Raw genomic sequence first — 24,820 nt, forward strand, 5'->3', positions numbered from 1 at the left:
CACCATGCTCCTCACCGTGCAGATGCATTAGACACCATGCTCCTCACAGTGCAGCTGCATTAGACACCATGCTCCTCACCGTGCAGCTGCATTAGACACCATGCTCCTCACCGTACAGATGCATTAGACAGTGGTCCCTAGATCTGTAGATGCTTTAACTAACTCCTCTGATTATCACAGCATACTATGACCATTCAGCAGATGGCTTTATCCATAACAACTATATCCAAACAACAGAACTGTTGACAGTGACGTATAGTTTGAATACAGCCAGTCAAACACAAGAGAACAGGAGAATGGGGTTACAGTACCTGATGTTGCTTGATAAGGCTCTGGGTGGCTAGATCGTTCTTGCCGTACTCATCAGTGCTGACCAAAGCTAGAGTCTCAGAAAGACGGGTTTCCAGCTCCGCACAGTCAAGCAAGATCTAGGAGCAAAAAAGTACAGTGATGAGGTATAATGATTATTGTCCTTCAGAGGTACAGTCTAAAAGAAATGTGAGATAATGTCTAGATGCTTTTTATAGTGGAGATCGTGATTAAAAATTGCCTGGCTGGACTGATGAGACAGTGGATTGCACCGTCAGATGCAACAGAGTAAATAGGTATTTTAACGTCACAGATTTAGTCGGTGGTAACTTGTGGAATAGACACCGGCTGGAATGCTTTGGATCCATCACAATCAGGATTCTGCTTTCCTGTTAGCCCTACCTGTTCTCTAGTGATGGCCCTGTTCAGGTGGATGGCCCTCTTGTCACAGGCTGCCTCTAGCTCCTCCCACTCTGTGGCCAGGTGTGTATTCCTCTGCTGGACTTCCTCTCCATCATATTGGCTGGACTTCTCCAAGCTCTGCCCCTTCTCCAGGACCCGGTTCAAGTGTTTACGGTGGGCGTTCACTTCTGCCTGCAGCTCCTGATCACAGAACACACATTTGATTTTTGTCAGGGACTATGCACAACACATATATTGCACCAGCTTTAACTCATTTACATCTGTCCACCCTGGGCAGGAAACAAACTAACCAAAAATACTGGATGAGAGTCACTCTGGATAAGAGAGACAAAAATGACTAGACATAAAATAAAATGTAAATCAAACTTTCTCATTATTTTCTTGTTACCAGACTGATACCTTGTGTTTCTGCATGAGGTTGATAGCCCCTGCCAGGGACTTGTCATAGTTGGTGGAGCCAGTGGATGGGTAGTGTTCAGTTATCCAGGAGAGTTCTATGTCTACATCGTGATAGAAGCCAAACAGAGCCACGGACGCCTCCAGCTGGGCCCTGCGACAATCCAGAGGCTTCTGCAGCGACTTGAACCTGCATACAGAGATGATGTCTCAAAAATATCCACACGGATTATGAATAGGAGACAGATGTTTTTTCTGACCATGTTACCTGAACCGGAAAAACTCTGGGCCCTAGATAGAGAACTAGGTTAGCTAATTCAATGCATAAATCAATGGATCAATCAATTGGATCAATCAATGGATCGATCCGTGGATTGCTTTACTGCTACTAATTACAGATCACATTAATCGGTCCTTACTACTTACAGCTTCATGTACGTATCTGTCTCCTGAAGGATCCTCTGGGAGTCAAAGTGGTTAGTGGCCAGGTGCTTGGCCCGGGTCACGATGGTGATAATCTTGTCAGCCAGTTCCTGGGCCTCTGCCTCTAGCTGCTGGTGCTCCTTCAAGAGCTGGCGGCTGGAGCGAAGGTCGTGACCTTTGGCTGCATTCTGCAACATCCTCTGGATGGCCTCAATCTTCAGCTTGGCATCCTGGGAACAATGTGATTACAATTTACCCCATCCTCAGGTTCAATTGCTAGCTCATATAGACAGAGAGAGAGAGAGCTGGCTGGTGGACGAGACCAAATTATGATCGGCATCATAAGCATCATCAACACATTTCAATTTATGGTCAAGAAATAACTAATTAAATTACTTTGTAAAATAGTAATAACATCCTAATAATAACCTATGATTGACCAATTTATTTTATACCAGTGGAAAAGGTACCGTAAAATGAAGCGTGCTACCCACATTTATCTACAGCATTCTTACCCACAAATCGATAGCCAAACTAGATCCAGGTAGGTAGTGTAGAGGTTGTTAGTGTGTTACCTGCAGTAGCTCCATGAGCTGCTCCTGCTGCCCAGCCTGTCTCAGCTTGTCTCCTCTCTCAGTCATCTTCCCCTGGAGCCTGACCCAGCGACTGTTAACCTGGGTCGACTTCCTCCTGATGTTCTGGCTCTCGTAGTGCTCCTCCGACAGCATCTCCTCTCCCAACTGATGGAACCAGACAACAGGTTAACTTACAGTACAATATAGCAGTACAGTAACAGTAGCATTTGCTCCCCAAACGAATGGAAAGCGACTAGGCTTACCGTACAAGATTTAACAGTACAGTACAGTAGGAGGCCTTCATCCTAAAGCTTTGGCTCTGGTAGTGCTCATCCACAAGCATCTCCTCCCCCAACTGGTTTTAGTGGTCCAGTTTTACTGAACGTTTGTCAAGTTTTCTATCAGGTTGGTTGAAACTTTGCATCTGTATCACCAATAGCATTATTAAGAAGTGGGAGCAACAAACAGTGAACAGACTTTTTTTTCTTCTCCATAAGTGCTTTTTTTGTTGTTGTAGTTTTGCCACGATTCATGGCGAAGATGAGAGAAGGTGTCATTATGAGCCATTAGGTATAGAAAAGATAGGATGGCGAAAGCCCTGTGATACCTGTGTGAGTCTGTCTAGCCACACTTGGTTAGCTTGCATCTCTTTCTCAGCTGCTTCATGTCTCTTCAGCTTGCGGAGGATGTTGGTAGGGTCCCGGTACGACTCGTCTTCAGCTATCTTGGACTTCTCCTCCATCCACATTAGCATTTCTTCAGCATCTCTCTGGAACTCCTGATGACAAACACATGAGAAATGTTCAAGCGCTTAACTGCCATTGTAAAAGGTACCCAGAATGTGGGTTTCTGTATCAAGTGTACCTGATACTTATGTGAATCAAGCAGGAGGGTCCGTCTTCGTTTGCAGCTCTCTCCAAGCTTCTTATTGCGCTCTTGAATAGTCTGTGACCTCTCCTGTATTCTAAAAAGTCATTAAAAAATGATTTGATTATTTCAATGTTTTTAAAAAATTATTTGAACAATACATTGTTCACTGCTACACATTTGCTATACATTTGGGGGAAATGTCTCCAAACTGGTCATCAACATAAGCCTTACTGTTTGGCAGCAAAGTGTCGTTTGTTGACGAGTTCCTTGCTCTTGTCTTGGAAGAGGCTGATCTGTTGGTCCAGAGAATTCAGTAGGCCCTCCAGTTCCTCCTGTCTGCCCAACAGACTGTGGACATTGTCTACAGAGTCCTGAGCACAGAGAGGGAGAGACAAACACACTGGATGAGAACAGAGGTGGTCTTACCTGAACAAACACACATACATACACAAAGACACATCCATCGCCACATACCCATAAGGCTTATTATTATATTCCCATTAATTGTATAACAGCGTACAGTCTATTTTATCTTACCCCCAGGTCTTTGACCTTCAGCCTGGCCTCATGCCCAGACAGGGCTGCCTCGATACGATCAGCCTCCTGATTCAGCTTCTGTAGCTCCACCCCCTGTTCCAGCCTCCTGTTCCTACTGCCCCAGAGTTTGTCCAGCTTGGTCCACTCCTGGCTCAGCTTTCCCAGCGTCTGCTGGACGTCCTTCACACCTCGGTTTCCCCTCGATTGTTCCTCAAGAGACTTTCCAAGTTTCTCCATGTCTTTCACCCTTTTAGTTAGACGAACACAAGTACATTACAGTGACATTTACAAAAACAAATGTGTCACACATACAGTGCCTTAAAAACGTATTCACCCTCCAACACTTTTACCATGTTTTGTTGTCTCAGATTGATCCACAAAGCCCAGAGCACCATGTCAAATCAAATGAATGACGCACAATAAAGAGACATACTAGATAAAAACCTGCGCCCCTCTACCACAACAATCAAACTGCAGAAGAAGTTGGTCTTTCAACATGACAATGATCCAAAACACAGTGCTCCATCACTGTGTGCAAAGTTAAGAGACTTGTGTGTGTCTGAAAGCAGGGGTTATAAGAGAGAGCTTTCAATTTTGTGCAGATATGGGATATACATTTTGAAATAAATTCTAAATATAGTTGATTTATTTATTGTCCTATCATGATGGAACAGTCTCCAACCCTATACCCTAGACACCGATCTGAACGACCCTCACACTAAGGAGAAGTCCTAATCTGTTTTATGGGCCTACTGCAAGTAGCCGATAGGCAGCCAAAACAGAAAGATAAATGCGATCAGAGACCTACTAAAGCAGCACCGCCCCTTCAAGATTCTGAGTCTGCCTGGCAAAGCCCCCTGATGGGTGAGCATAACATACAAGGATTTTCTCAAAGCTGCTAATGAGAACCTTGATGACCTTGTACCAAGCCGGTGGGGATTCCGGTGGGGTGCTCCCACCCAGGTAGTGGCAGTGCTGGCAACACTGCCTGCAGTAACCCATAGGAAGGGGGTCACACTCAGATAATCAGAGAGTGGGAAAAGTATTGTGGCCCTGGTGGCATGGAATGATCAAAGGTCTGACTGCTCAGAGATACTTGGGAAAATGGTCACAACGGGGGAAGAGCATGTTTCAGGGGAAGGGGTTGTACCTGAGCTCCATCAGCTAGGACTTGACATTGGAAACAAAGAACTTTCTTCTGAAACTTGTCAGTCTATTCTTGTTCTGAGAAATGAAGGCTATTCCATGCGAGAAATGGCCAAGAAACTGAAGATCTCGTACAGCGCTGTGTACTACTCCCTTCACAGAAGAGCGCAAACTGGCTCTAACTTAAAGCCTTGTTGTATAAAGGCTTGTAAGTAAGCATTTCACTGTTGTATTCGGTGCATGTTACAAATACAATTTGATTTGAAAAACCATTGAACACTATGATGAAACTGGCTCTCATGAGGATCACTACAGGAAAGGAATACCCAGAGTTACCTTTGCTGCAGAGGATAAGTTCATTAGAGTTAACTGCACCTCAGATGGACACCAATAATAAGAAGAGACTTGCTTGGGCCAAGTAACACGAGCAATGTACATTAGACCGGTGGAAATCTGTCCTTTGGTCTGATGAGTCCAAAATTTGAGATTTTGGGTTCCAACCGGTGTGTCTTTGTTCCCACCATGAAGCATGGAGGAGGTGTGATGGTGTGGGGGTGCTTTGCTGGTGACACTGTCAGTGATTTATTTAGAATTCATGGCACACTTAACCAGCATGGCTACCACAGCATTCTGCAGCGATATACGCCATCCCATCTGGTTTGCACTTAGTGGGACTATCATTTATTTTTCAACAGGACAATAATCCAACACACCTCCAGGCTGTGTAAGGGCTATTTGACCAAGAAGGAGAGTGATGGAGTGTTGCATCAGATGACCTGGACTACACAATCACCCGACCTCAACCCAATTGAGATGGTTTGGGATGAGTTGGACCACAGAGTGAAGGAAAAGCAGCCAACAAGTACTCAGCATAAGTGGGAACTCCTCCAAGACTGTTGGGAAAGCATTCCAGGTGAAGCTGGTTGAGAGAATTCCAAGAGTGTGCAAAGCTGTCATCAAGGCAAAGGGTGGCTTAACACGGATTTGTTTAACACGTTTTTGGTTACTACATGATTCCATATGTGTTATTTCATAGTTTTGATGTATTCCGTATTATTCTACAATGTAGAAAAGAGTTACATTTGTATTATTATTATTTTTTTTATTAAAAAAAACTTTAATGAGTAGGCGTCCAAACTTTTGACTGGTTCTGTGTGTTTTGATAACTATATATAATACAAATCGAGGTGAGGGCGTTGGAAATGCTTTTGGCGGTTGATCTGCTTCTGTTCTGTGTGCTCTTTTCAAAAGATGGGTCTCTCAGTGGCCCTGGAATCTGGGGGGGCAGGGGTGGTCTGCCGGTCACTGGGATGACTACCCAACTTCGGATGGGGGGAGGGAAACTCAGAGACTTAATAACTGCCAGAGGTGGTTCAACCAAGTACTGAGCCAGGGGGATGAATACTTATAAAATGATGACATTTCAGTTTTTTATTTGTATTATTTTATTGTTTACTATTTTCCTTATGGGGTTTTGTGGCTGGGGGACTACTTGAAGAAGAACTTGTGGCCGGCTGAATACTTTTTCAAGGCACTGTATGTTTTCCCAGCGTCATGACTCATGAATATGTCTGTAAGAAACTAAATAAAGGACAGTACAAAAAAACCACTGTGTATGCTTTCCTATTGTCTCATCACAAACTATCCTTCTCCTACTACATTACCTTAGAAACACTGCTTACCTGAGAAATAGTTGCAATGAAAACATCATCAGATACCTCCATGTCCCAGCATGCAGCACATAGCATATTATTATAAACATAAGTACATTTTCCAGAAAGGAAAGAACCCAAAATTCTGTTTCACCTCTCCCTTTGCGCGTCGATCTCTATCCTCAGATCCTGGTTGTCATTCAGGAGGGTCTGAGCGGAGGTCACGTCCGAGGCTGTGTCGTCCTCCAGTAGGCGGTCCTGGGCGGCCCCGGCCCACAGCAGCAGGTCCCTGGTCTCCTGCTGAAACAGCTGCAGCCGCTTGGCCTCCTCCAGAAGCCTCTGTCTCTCTGATGCCTGGCCCTTCACCTGCTCCAGCAGAGCCTCCAGGCCCCGCACCTCTTCCATGATGGCTGCGGCCTCTGCTGGGCTGCAGTCCTGCTTCCTGGTTCACACAGATAAGTAGAACGTGAATGAATGGATGGATGAATAACTAACTGGCATTACACTCAAAACTATCAACAGTAACAGTATAAAGTCTTGGACTAGTGGTGGTTGTCTGACACATATAGAGGTTTACAATTGTGCCTTACATTTTAGCCACACTCTTGAGGTATGATATCTTCCTCTCCAGGGCCTGTATGTCTCTTTGTGCTTGAGCCTGGGCCCTCTCCTCAGTGTCCAGGGCTGTGGAGGTAGTACCCACACCGTCCACAGTGTCCAGCTGGGTGAACTGCTCCATGAGCTGGGCACGGGCCTCCTCACAGCTCTGGAGGAAGGATTGCACATCCGCCGTGCTCAGCAGCTCATGGCCCTTCTCATCCTTCAGCTTCTGCATGCGCTCCCACCTAGCAACAACAACAATAACAACATGGACAGCTCTCTTCAATGATTAAACATTGTGTGTGCGTCTCAGTAAAACGCAGTGCATTTTCTGTACGCAATAAACATTTCTGTGAACAACAGACAATCAAGAACTATCTAATCTGAAAAACTGTGTTGATCATGTTATTCTTAGTAGATGTCAGTAGTACTATTACAAAATAGTTTTCTGCAAGTCCACCTACCTGCGTGTGACTTGTCCTTGCTTGGCCTGTATCTCTCTGTGTTTACTGTGTCTGCTCTTCACTAGCTCCTCCCCCAGTCTGGTGATGTCATCGAGCTGGCCCTTCCCACTTGCCAGCTCGGTCAGAAAGTTCTGGAACATGGGGAGTTCATGAGAAGGTGAGTTCCAACTATTATATCAAGTAAATAATAGCACTAGAGACAAACACTGATGTACTGCTAATTATTTTGTTGTGTGTGTTATGAATGTGTTATGAAGTCCGGAATAATCTCAGTGATGAGGCTGGTTTATTACCTCATATTTGGCCTGCACCACACCCACGTTGTCAGAGTTAGGACTGAAGGTGTTAAGGATGTTCTCCTTGTCCTCCATCCAGGACTCAAACTCCTCACAGGTGTTGTAGAAGCGGTGCAACCGAACCGTCTCCTCCAGAGTTTTCCTCCTGGACTGTATGGTGGAGAAATCAGACACAAATACACAATTTGGTTGCCAGTATGTGACAACTTACATGTGTGCTACAGGATGATCACTCTAGGTCCTATTCTCTGTACTGGGCGCTGCCACTACATCATCAAAGATGTCTTCACAAAGATGTCAAAGCATAAAACAAAATGTAGCGTTATAATGTAGATAACTTAGATGTAGTGTAATGATTTGTATTGCTGTACTGCTTATGTGATGCAATGGGAAACCATTTTTCTCCCCAAAAATGTAGAGGAGAATCTGAAACCCCAGGTCTTATTTCTCACATTAGCCAGGTTGTGCAGGCTGTTGAAGTCCCGGTCTAGACTGCTCTGGGCACTCTCTATGGTTTCTCTCTGGTAATGTGGATCAGGAATCGAAGAGGACTGGATCTCAGCGGTCCCCCGGCGCATGGAACGTCTGCGACGCGCCCGGTTCACCCTCTTTGTGGGGCTTTCAGTAACCCCATTGGTGGATGGAGGTGGTGTAGAGGGAGTGTTCTAGTTAAAATGGAAAATTATGAAGTTTAAACTGTGTAGACCAGGGGTATTCAAATCTTACCCTACAAGGTCCGGAGTACTGCTGGTGTTATGTTCTAACTGATAATTCATTTCACACACCTGGTGTCCCAGGTCTAAATCAGTCCCTGACTAGAGGGGAATAATACAGGGGGAAAAACAGTGGAACTGGTTTTGAGGTCCAGATTTGAATTTGAGGGGTGTAGATCGTTGATCTCAACCTGGGATTATGCGGGCCGGTTAATGAGTTAATGTAGGCACACAATTGTACTTGCGATGATTCAAATGGGTAAAGTGCCATAAAGCTCTTTACTAGGCCACAGAGACAGCTAATAGTGAGGCTTACTGTAGATGATGGGAGCTCTGTGAGGTACGTCTTTGGCACCAGCTGTTCGTTGCCTTTGCTGTCCCTCACTAGAAACGTATCCTCATTGTCTCTGTTGAGGATAGTCACAATTTCCCCACGGTCCCACACCGTCACACCTGGAAAACAGAGACTATTTACCTTAGAAACGTAACATGAAAAACATTTCACAATTTATTTTCTACAATTTGTTTCTATAAATAATCCATAATCTATTGAAGTTGAGAATCTGTACCTCTTGTGTATTTAAACCTGATCTTGGCATTAGCCTCCTGTGTATGGGTCTGGGTAGATGTCTGAGTGATCTTTGCTCCTCTGAGGGAGGTCACTCTCCCAGGTGTGGTCAATCCCTCCTCGTCACCAGAGGAATCACTGTACTGTGGCATCTTGTTCTGCTGGACCTCAGCCTGCGGAAAAATATGAAAGTCCTCAGCAACTCTTGGAAGTCAATGGGGGTGGATTTTAATAATAAGCATTTTTTTTATTATTAAAACCAATGTGTTTGAGGATGTATTCATGACACAATGACATTAAAAAGCTGCGGTTTAGTTACAGTGTCTTCAGAAAGTATTCACACCCCTTTACCTCTTCCACATTTTGTTGTTACAAAGTGGGATTAAAATGGATTTCATTGAATTGTTTTTGTCAATGATCTTCACAAAATACTCAATGTCAAAGTGGAAGAAAAATTCTAAAATTAGTACAACTTTTATTTTATTTTTTTTTATAAAAAGGGACTGTACAGATACAGTATTGTATGTGTGGGGTACAGAGACTATGCAACTTATTATGTGACTTGTTAAGCACATTTTAAGTTCTGAATGAATTAGTCTTGCCATAACAAAGGGGTTGAATATTTATTGACTCACATTTCAGCTTTTCCTTTTTAATGAATTTGTAAAAATGTCAAAGCATAATTCCACTTTGACATTATGGGGTATTGTGTGTATGCCAATGAAAGAAAAATCTTTATTTAATCCATTTTAAATTCAGGCTGTAACACAACACAATTAGGAAAAAGGGGTGTGAATACTTTCTGAAGTGATTGATGGGGAACTTACTGTGAGCGGGGCCAGCTGGGAGGCGCCCTTGGCCTGTTCTCCCAAGCGTTTCAACTCCACGACGTACGCTCCCATCTCCTTTTCCAGCCGTAGGTGGCGCTGCAGCAGGGCGCTGGTGGAGGACTCATCCTTCCCATAATCCTCGCTGATCAGGAGGGGCTTCCTGTCACTCAGCCACGAGTTGGCCTCGGTCACATCAGCAAAGTACTGAAGAGGAAAATAACAGATAATAAATAATATAATACAATTTAAACAAAACTTTCCCTGACCAAGATGGCTGTCCTGTAGTTATGTTGCCAGGTTGCTAATGTCCAATCTAGTGTTCTATCTAATTCTTTGGAAAGGAGAATATCACATGCCAGAGTCTGGCGTTGTGGTTAGCCCCCCAGAATCCGAAACACATATACCCCTAGTGACGTGGGTACAAATCCCGTCTCAGTCCTTCCTCTCTGTCTCCCTCTGTATCTGTCTCCCCTCTACATTCAAACTATCACGGTCTATAAAATAAATAGAGAATGTCAATGAACCAGCCTATTACGTACATACTCCTATATGTAATTCCTCTGACAAACCATCTGTTTCTCTGACTTTTATTTCTGCATTGTTTTAATAGTTGTAACCTGTTTGATAACGATGGCTGCATGCAGTCTGTTTTTGCGATTGACCACATCATCCTTCAGGTGCTCCCACTGTTTCTTCAGCGTCCGGACCGACTTCTGGATGTCCTCCTCACTGGGGTGTTTCCCTCTGCACATCTCCTGACCTCTACTCATGACCCCTGAGCACAGAGACTCATGAGACTGCACCTCGGCTTCAAGAACCTGCCAAAACAGCGATGGGTCAACAAACACATAAAAGTGAGGGTTTGGTTCACATTATGACATTACATATTTTCATTTGTTTAAATGCCAATGTATTTAGATAGGCTTATGCCAAAGTATTTATCATGCCATGGGTTTAAGTTTATATTGACTGCTATGTAAGCTTAATTAAACTTGAAGTTGAATAATCACTGTTTGTGTGACTGAAGAAGGCCTGACCCAAATAGCACCCTGTTCCCTATATAGTGTGCTACTTGGACGAGGGCCCTGGTCAAAAGTAGTGCACTATAGGGAATAGGGTGTCATTTGTGATGCAACCAAGGTCTGACCTTGTGTTTCTGAATTGCCAGCTGGATCTGGCTGAGATCTCTGCCCAGACTGGCAGACTGAAGGGGAAGCCACCTCTCATAGATCCACGCCTCCACCTCCTCACAGTCATGGAAAAACTCAAACAGCTTCAGCTGGCCCTCTAGCATTTTCCTCCTGTTGATTCATTATTAAAACAATAACCAACATAATACATTGGGTGGTTTGAGCCTTAAATGCTGATTGGCTGATAGCCGTGGTATATCAGACCGTATACCACTGGTAAGACCAAACATTTATTTGTAATGCTCTAATTATGTTGGTAACCAGTTTATAATACCAATAAGGCACCTTGGGGGTTCGTGGTGTATGGCCAATACACAGCTAACAGGCTGACTACACCGCTCGTGTCATGTGCGCGAGCATTGCAAAATAAATTTAGAAATCTATATTATTCAATTATTGCACCCACACTGCTTGTGCGCGCCAACAAGTGTGTTGCCAAGGGCTAAAATAGAAGTCAGTTCTATTTCTGACACAGATCACGCTGCAAGTCCTGCCTCTCCCATCTCATCATTGGTTTATAGAAGCAGGTACCCACGCGCCATCTCTTCATTGGTTATACCCACGTGGGTGACTGAAAGACGAACGAGGCCAGTGGCACTAATGCACCTAATTTATGTAAGTTACCAATCGCAATATAATCAAGAGAAGAAAAGGCCTGGAAGGAGAGATGACTAAAAACGATTCGGTTGACCATTTTATTTGTGGATTAATTGGTGGAGTAGAGGACCTTGTGCATTTCAGGTAAAATAACAACTCAATGTTTATATCCCAGGACAAATTAGCTAGCAACAACAAGCAAGCTAAATAGGACAAATTAGCTAGCAGGTGCAAACTAGCTAGCTAAGTTGCCATAAATGTTTAATGCTTTTCAACCTGTCCACAAATTAATATAATTGGTTCAGAGTTTGTTTTGATATTTTAACCTGCGTGTCGAGATCACGTTTGGTGTGTGGGGACAAAATAAATTTATGCACGATAGAGCTGCGCTTAAACCGTTGTATATATGCCATATACCACACCCCCTCAGGCTTTATTGCTTAATTATACAACGGGTGGGTCTAATGCTGAATGCTGATTGGTTAGAAGCGCATTCCAGCCTATTCCACAAGTTACCACTGGCTAAATCTATGAAGTTAAAATGCCTATTTACTCTGTTCCACCTGACTGCTCAATCCTCTGTCTCATCAGCCCAGGCAGGGAAGTTATCAACTTGATCTCCACTATCTCACATTTATTTTAGACTAACATTTCGTTTTCAACAGCGGAGACTTGTATAAACCTTGCTGTTTGTCTCTCCCACATGTGCAACATTGTTTCCATATTCAAGTTCGATCTCCAACTGTCCCATGGTAATGAACCTGTAGGGGTCGGAGTAGGGACGAGAGAGAAGCAGGCAGCGTTTCTCAGCCAGTCGAAATCGTGAATCAGCTGGCATCATTTTTATGGATAAATACAAAGAAATATCAATTGAAAAAAGGTAACAAAACGAAGTGTAGCTAGTTTGCAGTCTTTCCAGCTTCAGTTGGAAGTTATTGTGTTAGCTGTGTTGTTGGCTAGCTCCCTTGACAACAGTGTCCCAACAAGAGTGTCTCTTCAGCTCATTGTTATGCATGTATCCAAATAAATGTCACCACAAAACAGCTTAAACAAATGCAGCTACTGTTGTTATTCTGTCTGCACTGTTTGATATGACTGTAAGTTAGCCGTGGTTGGCTAGCTAGCAAGCAAGGGATAAGAAAGTTAATTTTATCAATGGAACATTTAGAACAAACGACTACGCCGCGCCCATAGATACAGAATAAAAAGACTGAAAGGCCGAGTCGCGTCTCTGGCAACCGAACCAATAGAGCGAATAGCCGGCTTGGGTAGCATCCCTAGATTTGTTTAGGGACTTTGTGGAAGGATTAAATTATATGAAAAATTATTAAAAATAACGTTTTTGATTAAAATATGTAAATCATTATTTGAATATGTTGGTAACCCGTTGTATAAAAATGATAATGCCCTCGAAACCAATGTTTGTACATGTTATTTTTTACTGCTGCTCTTTAATAACGTGATACTTTTATTTCTTATTCTTATCCGTATTTTTTGAAACTGCACTGTTGGTTAGGAGCTCTCGAGTAAGCGTTTCACTGTAAGGCCTACTACACCCGTTTTATTTGGCGCACGTGACTAATAAAATTTGATTTGATTTGAAAAGATAAATAAAAATGTTGGAAAGTAAAAATGTTGGAAAGCAATAAACATTTCAGAACAACTATAGCTGAATTATTATCCTTACACTTTCAAAAATACTAGTTGAATAAGACATGGGAGAGATGACAAACGTTGGCAAAGAGATGTATTTAATAGACTACATAGATACAAAATCAGTAGCGGATTTAGGTACGGGCGACATGGGCAGCCGCCCAGTTCGTCATCTTGCCGGGGGCGGGCGCGGGTGCTGAAGGGGGGGTTCGCCCAGGGCGCCATACAAGCTAGAACCGCCGCATACACTTGGAACAAATAGCCAAACCGAAAACTGCAGACAAAAATGCTTTCTGCTACTTAGATCAGTGAAATGTAGGCTAAATTGACAACGGAGTGAAGAGCAGAAATCTCAACTCGCAAGCAAGTGGCAGCAATGAAGAACGCGAAGGGGGTGGGGGAATTCTGGCAGGGGGGGGGGGAGATTTTCGGCACAACACCGGCTCTCGACGAACACCCATGCCAATATATCCTCCAAAACACCAGCTTCTCGGGCATTATCACTTAAATAGACCCACATCAATCAACAGTTACCATTCCTGTGGATCTAGATTTGACAAAGCACTACACTACTAATAGGTCTCAATTATCAGTAAGTTCCAACTAAGAACCAATTCAATCAATTGCAGATTGTGTTTACACTGTGTAAACCACTCTGAAACAAACACACCACGAAAGCCGTTTGTCACACAAATATTGTCATTGCTAAGGTACAACCACACTTATACTTAAAATAGTTGTATAAATAAACCAGGGGTTTATTACAATGTATTAAATGTGGGCCTAAGTTGTTGTGTGTGTGTGCTCACCTGTTCTTACTAAGGGCCACCAGAGAGTTGTACTGAGCATTGAGTGATTTGACCCTGGTCTGGATCTGCTGTGCAACTCGGTGTGTCCCCTTTAAGGCACTGTTACTGATGGCACTCAGAGTCTCTCCATGAGCAGAGATCTGTGTTTCCAGCAGGTCCTGTTTCTGAAGCAGGGCTTCCACCTCCGGGAGCTGCTTCCCAATGTCAGAGGACCCTGCTAAAACCTACATTAAGTATGAAAATTGAAGGATGAAGCATTAAGCGTAATACTGTTATACATTCTACTGTGTTGTTTGCTGTCCATCAGTTGTGTACCTGTAGATCTCTGAGCTCCTGGGCAACCAGTTCGATGTCCCTGAGGACACTCAGTGTGTTCACAATGTCCCCCAGCTGCTCTCTCTTCTGCTGCAACTGAACCAGGATGTCTTTCCAGCGCTTTGTGATGCTCACCTCTCTGAAACGACGGACGGTAAACACCAGTGCAGATATGCTTCCTACATGCTCACTGTTCCTATTCAATCATGTAGGCTTAATTTCATTTTTGATGAATTATTTGGACCAATGGGAAACAAACATACTGATTGTTGGGGTATTTACTAAGTATTTACCTTCACTGTCTTACAGCACTGAATCTTACTGTACCTCCGGATGACTTGAGTCTTGCTGTGGTAACTGACCCTTAACTCTGGATGACTTGAGTCTTGCTGTGGTCATTTAGTTCTAAGCCTTACCTCCAGGTGACTTTGATTTATTAGGATCCCCATTAGCCAACGCCAATGGCAACTGCTAGTCTCCAGGTGACTTGGTCCTTACCGTGGTAATTTAGTTATAAGCCTTACCTCCGGATGACTTGGGCCTTGCTGTGGTAGTTCCCCTTCTCGATGACAGCTGCCATGTCGCTGATGGCTCTGAAGCGAGGCTCCCTAGCCAGGGTGTCTGTCCCCAGGGCCTCCAGTCTCCGGGCTGCAGCCTGGGCCTCCTCCAGGCTGTTTAACCCCCTCAGGTCCTGTCTGCTGATCAGCTGGGCTGTGTCCTCCAGATAGCCCTCCCTCAGCCCTGCCTGAATGGATGGAATTGAATTTTAGTCAGTGTCATAACCCATTAGAAGTGTACTATAAGGCATTATAAAGGATGTTATAGAGCATTATATGCATGTGCTTTATAGAAAGTGTAACCAAAGACCAAGACATGCAAGCATTATTATTAAATAAAACACTTCTTTCCGAAGTGGTCCTCAATGATAAATCAAATAACACCTAATAATAAAAAAAAAATAAGTTACAAAACAAAAAACATTACCTTCCTGCCAAACTTCTGGGCCAGCTGCTCCAGTTGCTCCAGCCTTAGCAGCGCCCTCTGGAGGGCGTCCTCTCTCTCATGCTCCGCCCGCTCCAGTAAGGCCCAGTTCTTCTCGATGTCCCCCAGGGTCTTTCCTTCTGGGGGAACATAGGCCCACTGGTTGTTGGCTATGAGCTTGGTGCGCAGGCTGAAGAAGTTTTCCTCGATTGCCCCTCGCTCCTGGTACTTGGGGGGTTTCTCCACGGTGCGGTAGGTCTTGAAGGAGGCCACCAGCTGCTGCATGTCCCTCAGGGAGTTGGGAAAGGAGCGATCGTTGAGCTCCACCACTTTGGTCTTGATCCACCGCAGGAGGTCAGACACCATTTTCTCATACAGGATCTTCTGATCATCTAGCTCCTTCAGGAGACCCACGATCTGGAAGAAGAAGGGAGGGAGTTATTAAACTAACGAATCAGAAAGATACACATGAAACATACAGTAGAACCTCCTATGGATAATGAAAACATATTGAAATAAAGTTCATGTCATCTCATTCAATCTGAAGGCTAGAGGGCACTGTGCATTCTGCATAATTTATAGTTTGTGGCTGCTTGGGAGCAATCAGTCATTCTTTATTCTCTATTCAATGATGTCAAACAATGTTTACTACATACACTGCAGTTGCAAAAAGAGTTTTAAAAGGGTTAAGATTGATTGAATTTATTTGACAACAAACATTTTTTTTTAAATCATACACAAGGGCGCTCGCCGGTGACGCCTCCACATGCAATTCAAGACAAATCATCAAGGATAACACAATAAGCTTAAACGCTTATTTCCATTGTGGTCCTTTTGAAGAGGGAAGGGGAAATGCAACTAAGTTAAGTGACAATAGTAGTGGCAACAGACAATGAGACCAAATTGTTGTTTGATTCATAACATCAGATAATTAGTACAATTCCCTTTCATGATAAACAACTATGGGCAGGTACATCTCTCTTGTCTCACACACCATTAATATATGAAACAATCAATCCCTAATATATTCAAGACAATCACAACATGATAAGCAAGAGGCACCAAAAGGCAGACCATATGCTATCCCGGGCATTTTCCTTCTCAGCCACATACAACAAACGTTTGAGACATGCTACTATTGAATAATTATTTTCAGTGAGAACTCGAAACTACCTATGGAGGTAATACATTTCACATTTTTCAGAAGATTATTTCAAAGAAAGGCAGCTGAGTTTAAAAAAAAGGTTTCTTTCCCCATACCACTTTCAAAGTGGGAATGGTCAAGATGGTTAACTGCTGGAAGTTTAAAAAGAATCCTAATTTGTTCTGAGATGTCTGCAATTTATTTTGCATTATCTTGGGGGCACTATTGTACCAGGAAGAACACGCATAGTCAAAGTGGCATTGAACAAGAGCCCCTGACAATGCCCCCATTGCATTCTTATCCAGATATTTGGAGGTTCTAGCCAGGAACCTAATTTTATGGTTCACTTTGGAGATAAGGTTTTGTGCCATGCTCTCCCCTGTCTGATGGTTATCTAGCACAGATCCAAGATACTTAACAGAGTATTTTGCTGTGGCTACTATGTCCCCTACTACCACCTTCAAATCAGGGGATTTCCTCAGTTTCACTTTGGATCCGAACAAGATGGACTCTGTTTTTCCAGGGTGAAGTAACAGCTTATTGTCACATAGCCATTTACTGACATTCAGAAGTTCAGCACTGAGGGCTTTCTCAACCACATTTTTGTCTTTGTGGGAAACCCACAGTGCAGAAGGCCAAATCTCTAAGCCAAACTAAGTCCAGGCATAGCTACACACCTTGCTCACTACACCAGTACATACACACTACACAAGTGGGCTACATACACACACACTACACCTGTACACACCTCACCCACTATACTTGTACATACACACTAGGCCTACACATACACTACACCAGTACACACCTTGCTCAGTTTCTCCATTCGGGGTCCAATGGTGGACTCCCTCCTGTGTTTCCATCTAAACCATTGGTTACTCAAACTGCCACCGAAGGACATGTTATGCCTGTCAGCTCCACTGCTCTTTGTAAATTCTCATAGTGTCTGGTTCTCACTGCCGCCTTATCCCCGACGCAACCTGCCAGTCATCCTTTACTGTACTGTAATACACCTTTATGATCACACCACAGAGGCTCTCGCTCTCCCCCTCAGCACTGCAGAAACACGTTGCTGTGTCTGTTTCCACGTGTTAGCATGGTGGTGATGATGAGAGGATGATGATGTGTCACCCGGCTTGGCTCAGTCCTCAGGCTCAGTACATTCAAAACAAACAGCACTCCACTCGGTCCTGCTGCAGGTCAGGTCACTCTGGCCACTGTGCTAACATAAACGACGCTAGCGTACTGTCCTTCGATAGAGCTCCCTGTCTCTCTCTCGACCTCAGAACCACTACAGAGCAACTAACTGCACAGTCTCTCTCACTGACTGGGTCAGATTAAGCCCTTCCTTCCAAGTTGTCAGTCCTGCTGGCTGGGCCCAATCTTGCAGGAGTTGTCAGTCAGTGAGTAGTAGGTTAAACTCAGGTTATGCCCCTAGCTTCCGGCTACAGTGTGTCTCAGTGTCTGTTTCTCCCCACAACGGGCAGTCATTGGTCTGCATTACAGGATCGGTGTTTGTACTGATCTGATTAGCTCTAGCAGTAGCACCACCCGTCCTCCCATTGCTCCACAGTGAAATCCCCGGCCTAATCCACAGGTCAGTCAGAGGAGGCGTTGCCTTCATTTAGAAATTACAGTACATTCAAGATTAGGAGAGGTGCAGTTCAACTAATGGCCTACAGAGGGCACCTGAATCCTAGGTCTGGATATGAAAATGTGGTGTGTGTGTGTGTGTGTGTGTGTGTGTGTGTGTGTGTGTGTGTGTGTGTGTGTGTGTGTGTGTGTTGTGTACACTGCACAGTCGCCTCGCCTATTGTTTTGTCAACATTGAAGAGAGAATGGATGTTGTTATCATCATCCCAACTGAGCCACCAGGCCAGACGGGCCCATCCCTGGCTAGATCTGATGTGGATATGACACAAGGATAAGCTTTCCTCACACATCTTAGTAACAACGTTTTTGGATTCTGACCTTGGCCAGTCTCTTCTGGATGGTCTGTCCCTGCTTCATCTTAGAGAAGTAGTGGTAGTAGAGAGAGACGTAGGTCATGACGGACTTCTCATCTGGGTGTTTAACATCGATGTCCTCCACATCCAGCAGCTGTAGGATGCCAAACTCATTCTCGGCCAGAGAGAAGGCATGGCCCAGGTTCCTCTTAGGGTCCTCCTCACGAAGACGATTATAATCAAACAAGTCAGGTCTGCGACAAAAAGAAATCCATTAAAAAAAATATGATGGGTACAGTAAACAAAAACTATACATCTGTAAACTCCTAGGGGAGTTTCTCAGACCCGGATTAAGCAAATGTACTTCTGGATGATTAAAAATCAGTTTTAAAATGGAGATTCTCCATTAAAATAGGCTTAATCTGAATCTTAGAAACTGCCGCTCGGAACTATCCTGCCATTTTCCCCTTGCTGCTCTGTACCGGTGGGCATGAATGAGGGCGTTGAATGCCAGCCCATTCCTCCAGCTTCCTGAGAAGTCCTGCACATTGACGTTGGAGTATCCTGCTGTCTTACGCTGGCACCAGATCAGAAGAGCTTCCCTGGCAGAACGACGGGCGTTGCTGGCACCCCCACTTGCCTGAAACCGGTAGACCAGACTTAGTATGCAGTCTGCATTTCTGGCACTTACTTGATGAGAACAATATACTGTATCACATCTTGTAATTTTAATTAACATTTTCACATTTCTTTGAGCCACATGAAGTTCAAATTTCAAATATAGTATGACATATAATACAAAACATTAAGGACACCTTCCTAATATTGAGTTGAACCCACCCCCTTTTGCCATCTGAACAGCCTCAATTCGTTGGGGCATGGACTCTATAAGGCGTCGAAAGCGTTCCACAGGGATGCTGACCAATGTTGACTACAATGCTTCCCACAGTTGTGTCAAGTTGGTTAGATGTCCTTTGGGTGGTGGACCATTCATACACATGGGAAACTGTTGAGCGCGAAAAACCCAGCAGCATTGAAGTTCTTGAAACAAACTACTGCAACTGGCACCTACTACCATACCCCGTTCAAAAAGGAACATACATCTTTTGTCTTGTCCATTCACCCTCTGAACGGCGGATGTCCCGCCCTCTTCATCTACACAGATTGAAGTGGATTGAACAAGTGACATCAATAAGGGATCATAGCTTTCACCTGGATTCACCTAAATTCCCCTGGTCAGTCTATGTCATGGAAAGATCAGGTGTCCTTAATGTTCTGTACACTCAGTGTATAATCTCTATTCATTCAGTGAGGTGTATTCCAGGTCACGCCCAGGACAGAGGAAATACACTATATATACAAAAGTATGTGGACACCCATTCAAATAGTGGATTTGGCTATTTCAGCCACACCCGTTGCTGATAGGTGTATACAATTTAGCATACAGCCATGCAATCTCCATAGACAAATATTGGCAGTAGAATGGCCTTACTGAAGAGTTCAGTGACTTTCAACGTGGCGCCGTGATAGGATGCCCTCTTTCCAACAAGTCAGCTCGTCAAATGTCTGCCCTGCTAAAGCTGCCTCAGTCAACTGTAAGTGCTGATATTGTGGTAGGCCAAACAAGGTCACAGAATGAGACTGCAAAGTGCTGAAGCACATAACGCGTAAAAATTGTCTGTCCTCGGTTGCAACACTCACTACCGAGTTCCAAACTGCCTCTGGAAGCAACGTCAGCATAATAACTGTTCGCCTAGAGCTTCATGAAATGGATTTCCATGGCCGAGCAGCCCCACACAAGCCTTAGATCACCATGCAATGTCATGCATCAGCTGGAGTGGTGTATAGCTTGCCGCCATTGGAAACACGTTCTCTGGAGTGATGAATCACACTTCACCATCTGGTAGTCCGACGGCAGTCCATCTGGCAGTCCGAACTTGACTGGCCTGCACAGAGCCCTGACCTCAACTCCATGGAACACCTTTGGGATGAATTGGAACGCCGACTTCGAGCAAGGCCTAATCGCCAAACATCAGTGCCCGACCTCACTAATGCTCGTGGCTGAATGGAAGCAAGTCCCCGCAGCAATGTTTCAACATCAGTGGAAAGCCTTCCCAGAAGAGTAGAGTCTGTTATATCAGCAAAGGGGGGGAACCAACTCCATTTTAATGCCTATGATTTGGAATGAGATGTTTGACGAGCAGGTGTCCACATTCTTTTGGTCATGTAGTGTATTATAGAAATGTAACTATTCTGGCCAGAGGTTCCTAGCCTGTTCTACTCTTTAAATTGATATGAGAAATACCTCATCGAGATTGATGGCTCCGATCTGGAACCGTAGGATGATGATCCACAGCAGGCCCAAGATCAGGGTCCGATCTCCATCCACAACGTTCTCAGGGCCAATCAGATCCACACGAATCTGAAAGGTCAGCAGGTACTGGTTGATAACTACTCAGAAGAAATCCAAAACGTACAGTCGTAAAAGGGGTACATGAGAACATCAAATAAATATGGCTATCGACTAGTCTAGATGGAATAATCCAATTTTAGTTTCTGAAATTGCAAAACAAAAGTAAGCATACTTGTTCATGTGAACTACTGTCAGAGGCAAAACAATACCCCCAACAACTCAGAAACAACCACAGAACTGTAAAAGCCCCAAAAAACGTCTTGCCCCATGACACTTCACAGGCCTGTTTCCCTAAAAATTTACCTCAAAGACCCTTGCAGAATTAGTTATCATGCGAAGTGTCCCGGGGTAAGATATTTTGGGGGATTTCTAAATCCTTCAGTTCACTAAACTCTGTATTGTGAATGTACCTTAGTCTTGAGGAAGTTGATAGCGATGCTGTTGTTCTCCAGGCAGTGGACCCGTAGGGTGCGTCGGCTGGGAGTGGGCAGCTTCTCCCTGGAGATTAACTCTAACAGACGGACAAGGGGGACCCCTGTCTTCAGCTCTGTGTACACATCACTAAGGGACAGCTTCTCCTGGAGAGGGACAGACAACATGTGGGAGGGGGGGTAAATGGGAGGGGGGGTTGTCAAACTCTGATGAAGGTCTAGTAAAAAAATACATTGGTGTGAAGTCCATTAAATTGTTGAATGCTGTAAGTACAGTACCAGTCAAAAGTTTGGACACCATTCCAATGTTATTTGTCACATGCACCGAATACAACAGGTGTAGGTAGACCATACAGTGAAATGCTTATTACAAGCCCTTAACCAACAATGCAGTTTTAAGAAAAATACGTTAAAAAATAAGTAATTCAGTAAAATAACAATAGCGATACTACTGTATATACAGGGGGGTACCGGAACAGAGTCAATGTGCAGGGGCACCGGTTAGTCGATGTAATATGTACATGTAGGTAGAGATATTAGAGTGACTATGCATAGATAATAACAGACACCTACTCATTCAAGAGTTTTTCTATTTTAACTTCTATTTTTACTAGTTTCCACTTTTTATTATTTTCTACATTGTAGAATAACAGTGAAGACATCAACACTATGAAATAACACATATGGAATAATTTAGCAACCAAAAGATATTGGTTGCTAAACCATCAAATATTCAGCATATGTGGGAACTCCTTCAAGGCTGTTGGAAAAGCATTCCAGGTGAAGATGGCTGAAAGAATGCAAAGCTCTCATCAAGGTAAAGGGTGGCTATTTGAAGAATCTCAAATATAAATACATTTTGATTCGTTAACACTTTTCTGGCTACTACATGATTCCATATGTGTTATTTCATAGTTTTGATGTCTTCACTATTATTCTACAATGTAGAAAATAGTCAAAATGAAGAAAAACCCTTGAATAAGTATGTGTGTTAAAACATTTGACTGGTACTGTATGTGGAGCGTCCATGATCCCCAGAGTGCTGGAGGTTCTTCCTTTTTCGTTATTTACTTTCTGCATGCACTCGGAAACATGATATGTGTGCATAGTTTCTTCTATTCAGTCACATGTTCCAGCCAAGTAATTCCATACTATTAGTTTTAGTTGACAGCACAGAATGGCTATACTGGACTGTTGAATATATGATCATGCTTCGTCCAGCTAGCCAATTTCCTGCTATTGTAGTAGTAGTTTCAGTTGGAAGCATAGCATGATAGAAGATTTGTAACATGATTTGTAACATGATAGAAGATGTACTGACATAGGTGATAAACAATCACTTCCTGTTTAACAGAACACCTGTATGACTGACCCGTGTTACGAAACCTGTCATGAGACTGCACCTCTGTGACGTCACCTGATCACCCAGCTAACGCGGCTAGTTAGAGTAAAGCTCTAAACCTGCTCATCTCTTCCTTAGCAATATGCTTATGTGATGAAACATTTTATTCACAGATGGTGCAAGTCAGGAAGGAAACTATGATCAACTCGTCATCACCTTCACTTCTGCAAAAATCCAATTCACTTTCTCATACATACTGTGGTGTCTATTTTCAGTGACCTGTGTAAATTTGAGACATTGGGTTAGGAGGTACAGGAAATGTTAGATTGGCTCCGGCCCAGTCAGCCAGCTGCAGCCAGGGCTATGAGGCTCTGACATCGGGGCCTGTTAGTTAGGCCTGCTGCCACTGTGCTCCATTAAAGTGTGACTCAGACAAGCACCCTTCCCCTCCCTCCCTCCCTCCCTCCCTCCCCCGACCTCTCTTTTCTCCTTCCCGCCCTTTCCTGCACCTATCCTCTTGGACCAGTGTGACAGCCACTCCCTAATCCAGACGCCAGGGAAATCATGTCTCAGAACAGATTGCTTTACCTCCTGACAGCCACACCTGGGTTCAAATACTATTCTAATTAATTTCAAATACTTTCTGTGCTTGATTGAGCTTGCCTGGCTTAATGGACCAACACATTAGTTCCAAAACGGCAAAACCCACCACTCCAGGCAGGCAAGAACAATTGCTCAAAGTATTTGAAAGATTTCAAATAGTATTTACTCAGGTCTGCTGACTGCCTCTCTCCTAGAGGGGTAATTATGGGAGCGCCTAAGTAGGCCTGATCTGCCCTGGTCTTTCTGGATCCACGGTGGTGGGAGGCTGGGAGGGGTACCAGGCCAGGGCTCATCCATTACATCATTACACTGGTTATTATACATCACTGTTGCAGTATGCACGCCTGCTGGCTCAAGTCTTTGTAGATTTTTACAGTACAGCATAGAGCACTTTAGCCTGATCCCAGATCTGTTTGTGCTTTATAGCCAACTCCTCTTTTTTTTTATGTAAGAAACAATGTGTTGAAAATTCAAAATTGTTTGCATAGTTAACTTACACACAGCTCTGACACACACACACTTACCCCACCAGACATGTCACCAGGGTTATTTTCACAGTCCCCAAATCCAGAACAAATTCAAGAAAGCGTACAGTATTATATAGAGCCCTTTTTGCATGGAACTTCATTCCATCTCATATTGCTCAAATAAACAGCAAACTTGGTTTCAAAAAACAGGTAAAGCAACACCTCACAGCACAACACCTCTCCCTTATTTGATCTATTAGATAGCTTGTGTATGTATTGATATGTAAGCTACGTGTGCCTTTAAAAAAATGTATGTAGTTCTGTCCTTGAGCTGTTCTTGTCTGTATTATGTCATTATGATTCATGTTTCGTGTGGACCCCAGGAAGAGCAGCTGCTGCTTTTGCAACAGCTAATGGAGATCCTAATAAAATACAAAAAATACCTATGACCATGTCATGACAATGACCATAGGAGTTGGCAATGCATGATGCTTTACTGTAAATACAGATTCAGGTTGACTTGGTGTGTTTGTGATCCGTTTTTTTTTGTAGTCACATGCTCCGAATACAACAGACCTTACAGTGAAATGCTTATGTATGGGTAATTCCAGAGAAGTGGTGTCCAGTCAAAAGATTATATACAGGCCTCTGCCTGCCATGCAACATTTCCACTACCGTGATATGCACCGCAAATGTTACTTGTGGGATGATTTCGATAGAACAACACTCAGGGGGAGAGAGGCAGAGAGAGGAGGAGGAGGGGAGGGAAGGGAAGGGGAAGCATTTCAAATACATGTGGTGAACCATGCATCTGCCTCACATGGTGTGGGTGTCAACAATCGTAATATGCCTTGTTCCCATGCAGGAAAAAGAGGGACATAAAAGAAAGAACAGTGCCCATATTCTGACCAATTATGTTACCTTCAGTTCCTCGGAGAGATCTGACGTGATGGGATCTGAATAACAATGTTATCTTACCCTAGAAATGGAACATTAAACAAAGCTAATGCTATAAAAAGAGACTCTTTCCTTCCTGTGTGTCTGGCTGGTGCAATATTTATGCCAGATCTTGGATTCTCTCTGTCTCTCCCCTCTCCCTGCCATAGATGATAAAGTGAGGTTACATA

General features: G+C 43.8%; 1 protein-coding gene across 1 annotated transcript in view; it reads right to left on the reverse strand.

Annotated features, from left to right (window-relative positions):
- sptbn5 (spectrin, beta, non-erythrocytic 5) overlaps nucleotides 1-24,820 on the reverse strand; it is a 54,587-nt gene that overhangs the window by 25,798 nt on the left and 3,969 nt on the right. Inside the window, exons 3-29 of the mRNA XM_036954684.1 lie at nucleotides 21,261-21,428; nucleotides 20,743-20,859; nucleotides 18,920-19,077; nucleotides 18,463-18,691; nucleotides 15,351-15,764; nucleotides 14,891-15,111; nucleotides 14,367-14,505; nucleotides 14,052-14,275; nucleotides 10,950-11,103; nucleotides 10,420-10,620; nucleotides 9,800-10,006; nucleotides 8,974-9,145; nucleotides 8,721-8,857; nucleotides 8,144-8,356; nucleotides 7,689-7,841; nucleotides 7,396-7,526; nucleotides 6,922-7,176; nucleotides 6,486-6,773; nucleotides 3,534-3,780; nucleotides 3,228-3,367; nucleotides 2,991-3,090; nucleotides 2,734-2,904; nucleotides 2,127-2,291; nucleotides 1,555-1,781; nucleotides 1,132-1,318; nucleotides 712-912; nucleotides 312-428 (exon numbers count right to left, since the gene is read on the reverse strand). Coding sequence (XP_036810579.1) covers nucleotides 312-428; nucleotides 712-912; nucleotides 1,132-1,318; nucleotides 1,555-1,781; nucleotides 2,127-2,291; nucleotides 2,734-2,904; nucleotides 2,991-3,090; nucleotides 3,228-3,367; nucleotides 3,534-3,780; nucleotides 6,486-6,773; nucleotides 6,922-7,176; nucleotides 7,396-7,526; nucleotides 7,689-7,841; nucleotides 8,144-8,356; nucleotides 8,721-8,857; nucleotides 8,974-9,145; nucleotides 9,800-10,006; nucleotides 10,420-10,620; nucleotides 10,950-11,103; nucleotides 14,052-14,275; nucleotides 14,367-14,505; nucleotides 14,891-15,111; nucleotides 15,351-15,764; nucleotides 18,463-18,691; nucleotides 18,920-19,077; nucleotides 20,743-20,859; nucleotides 21,261-21,428 — 5,136 coding nt within the window. The remainder of the gene's footprint in view (nucleotides 1-311; nucleotides 429-711; nucleotides 913-1,131; nucleotides 1,319-1,554; nucleotides 1,782-2,126; nucleotides 2,292-2,733; nucleotides 2,905-2,990; nucleotides 3,091-3,227; nucleotides 3,368-3,533; nucleotides 3,781-6,485; nucleotides 6,774-6,921; nucleotides 7,177-7,395; nucleotides 7,527-7,688; nucleotides 7,842-8,143; nucleotides 8,357-8,720; nucleotides 8,858-8,973; nucleotides 9,146-9,799; nucleotides 10,007-10,419; nucleotides 10,621-10,949; nucleotides 11,104-14,051; nucleotides 14,276-14,366; nucleotides 14,506-14,890; nucleotides 15,112-15,350; nucleotides 15,765-18,462; nucleotides 18,692-18,919; nucleotides 19,078-20,742; nucleotides 20,860-21,260; nucleotides 21,429-24,820) is intronic.

Source organism: Oncorhynchus mykiss, chromosome 19 (genome assembly GCF_013265735.2).
Source record: "Oncorhynchus mykiss isolate Arlee chromosome 19, USDA_OmykA_1.1, whole genome shotgun sequence".
In the NCBI taxonomy this organism is placed as follows: domain Eukaryota; kingdom Metazoa; phylum Chordata; class Actinopteri; order Salmoniformes; family Salmonidae; genus Oncorhynchus; species Oncorhynchus mykiss.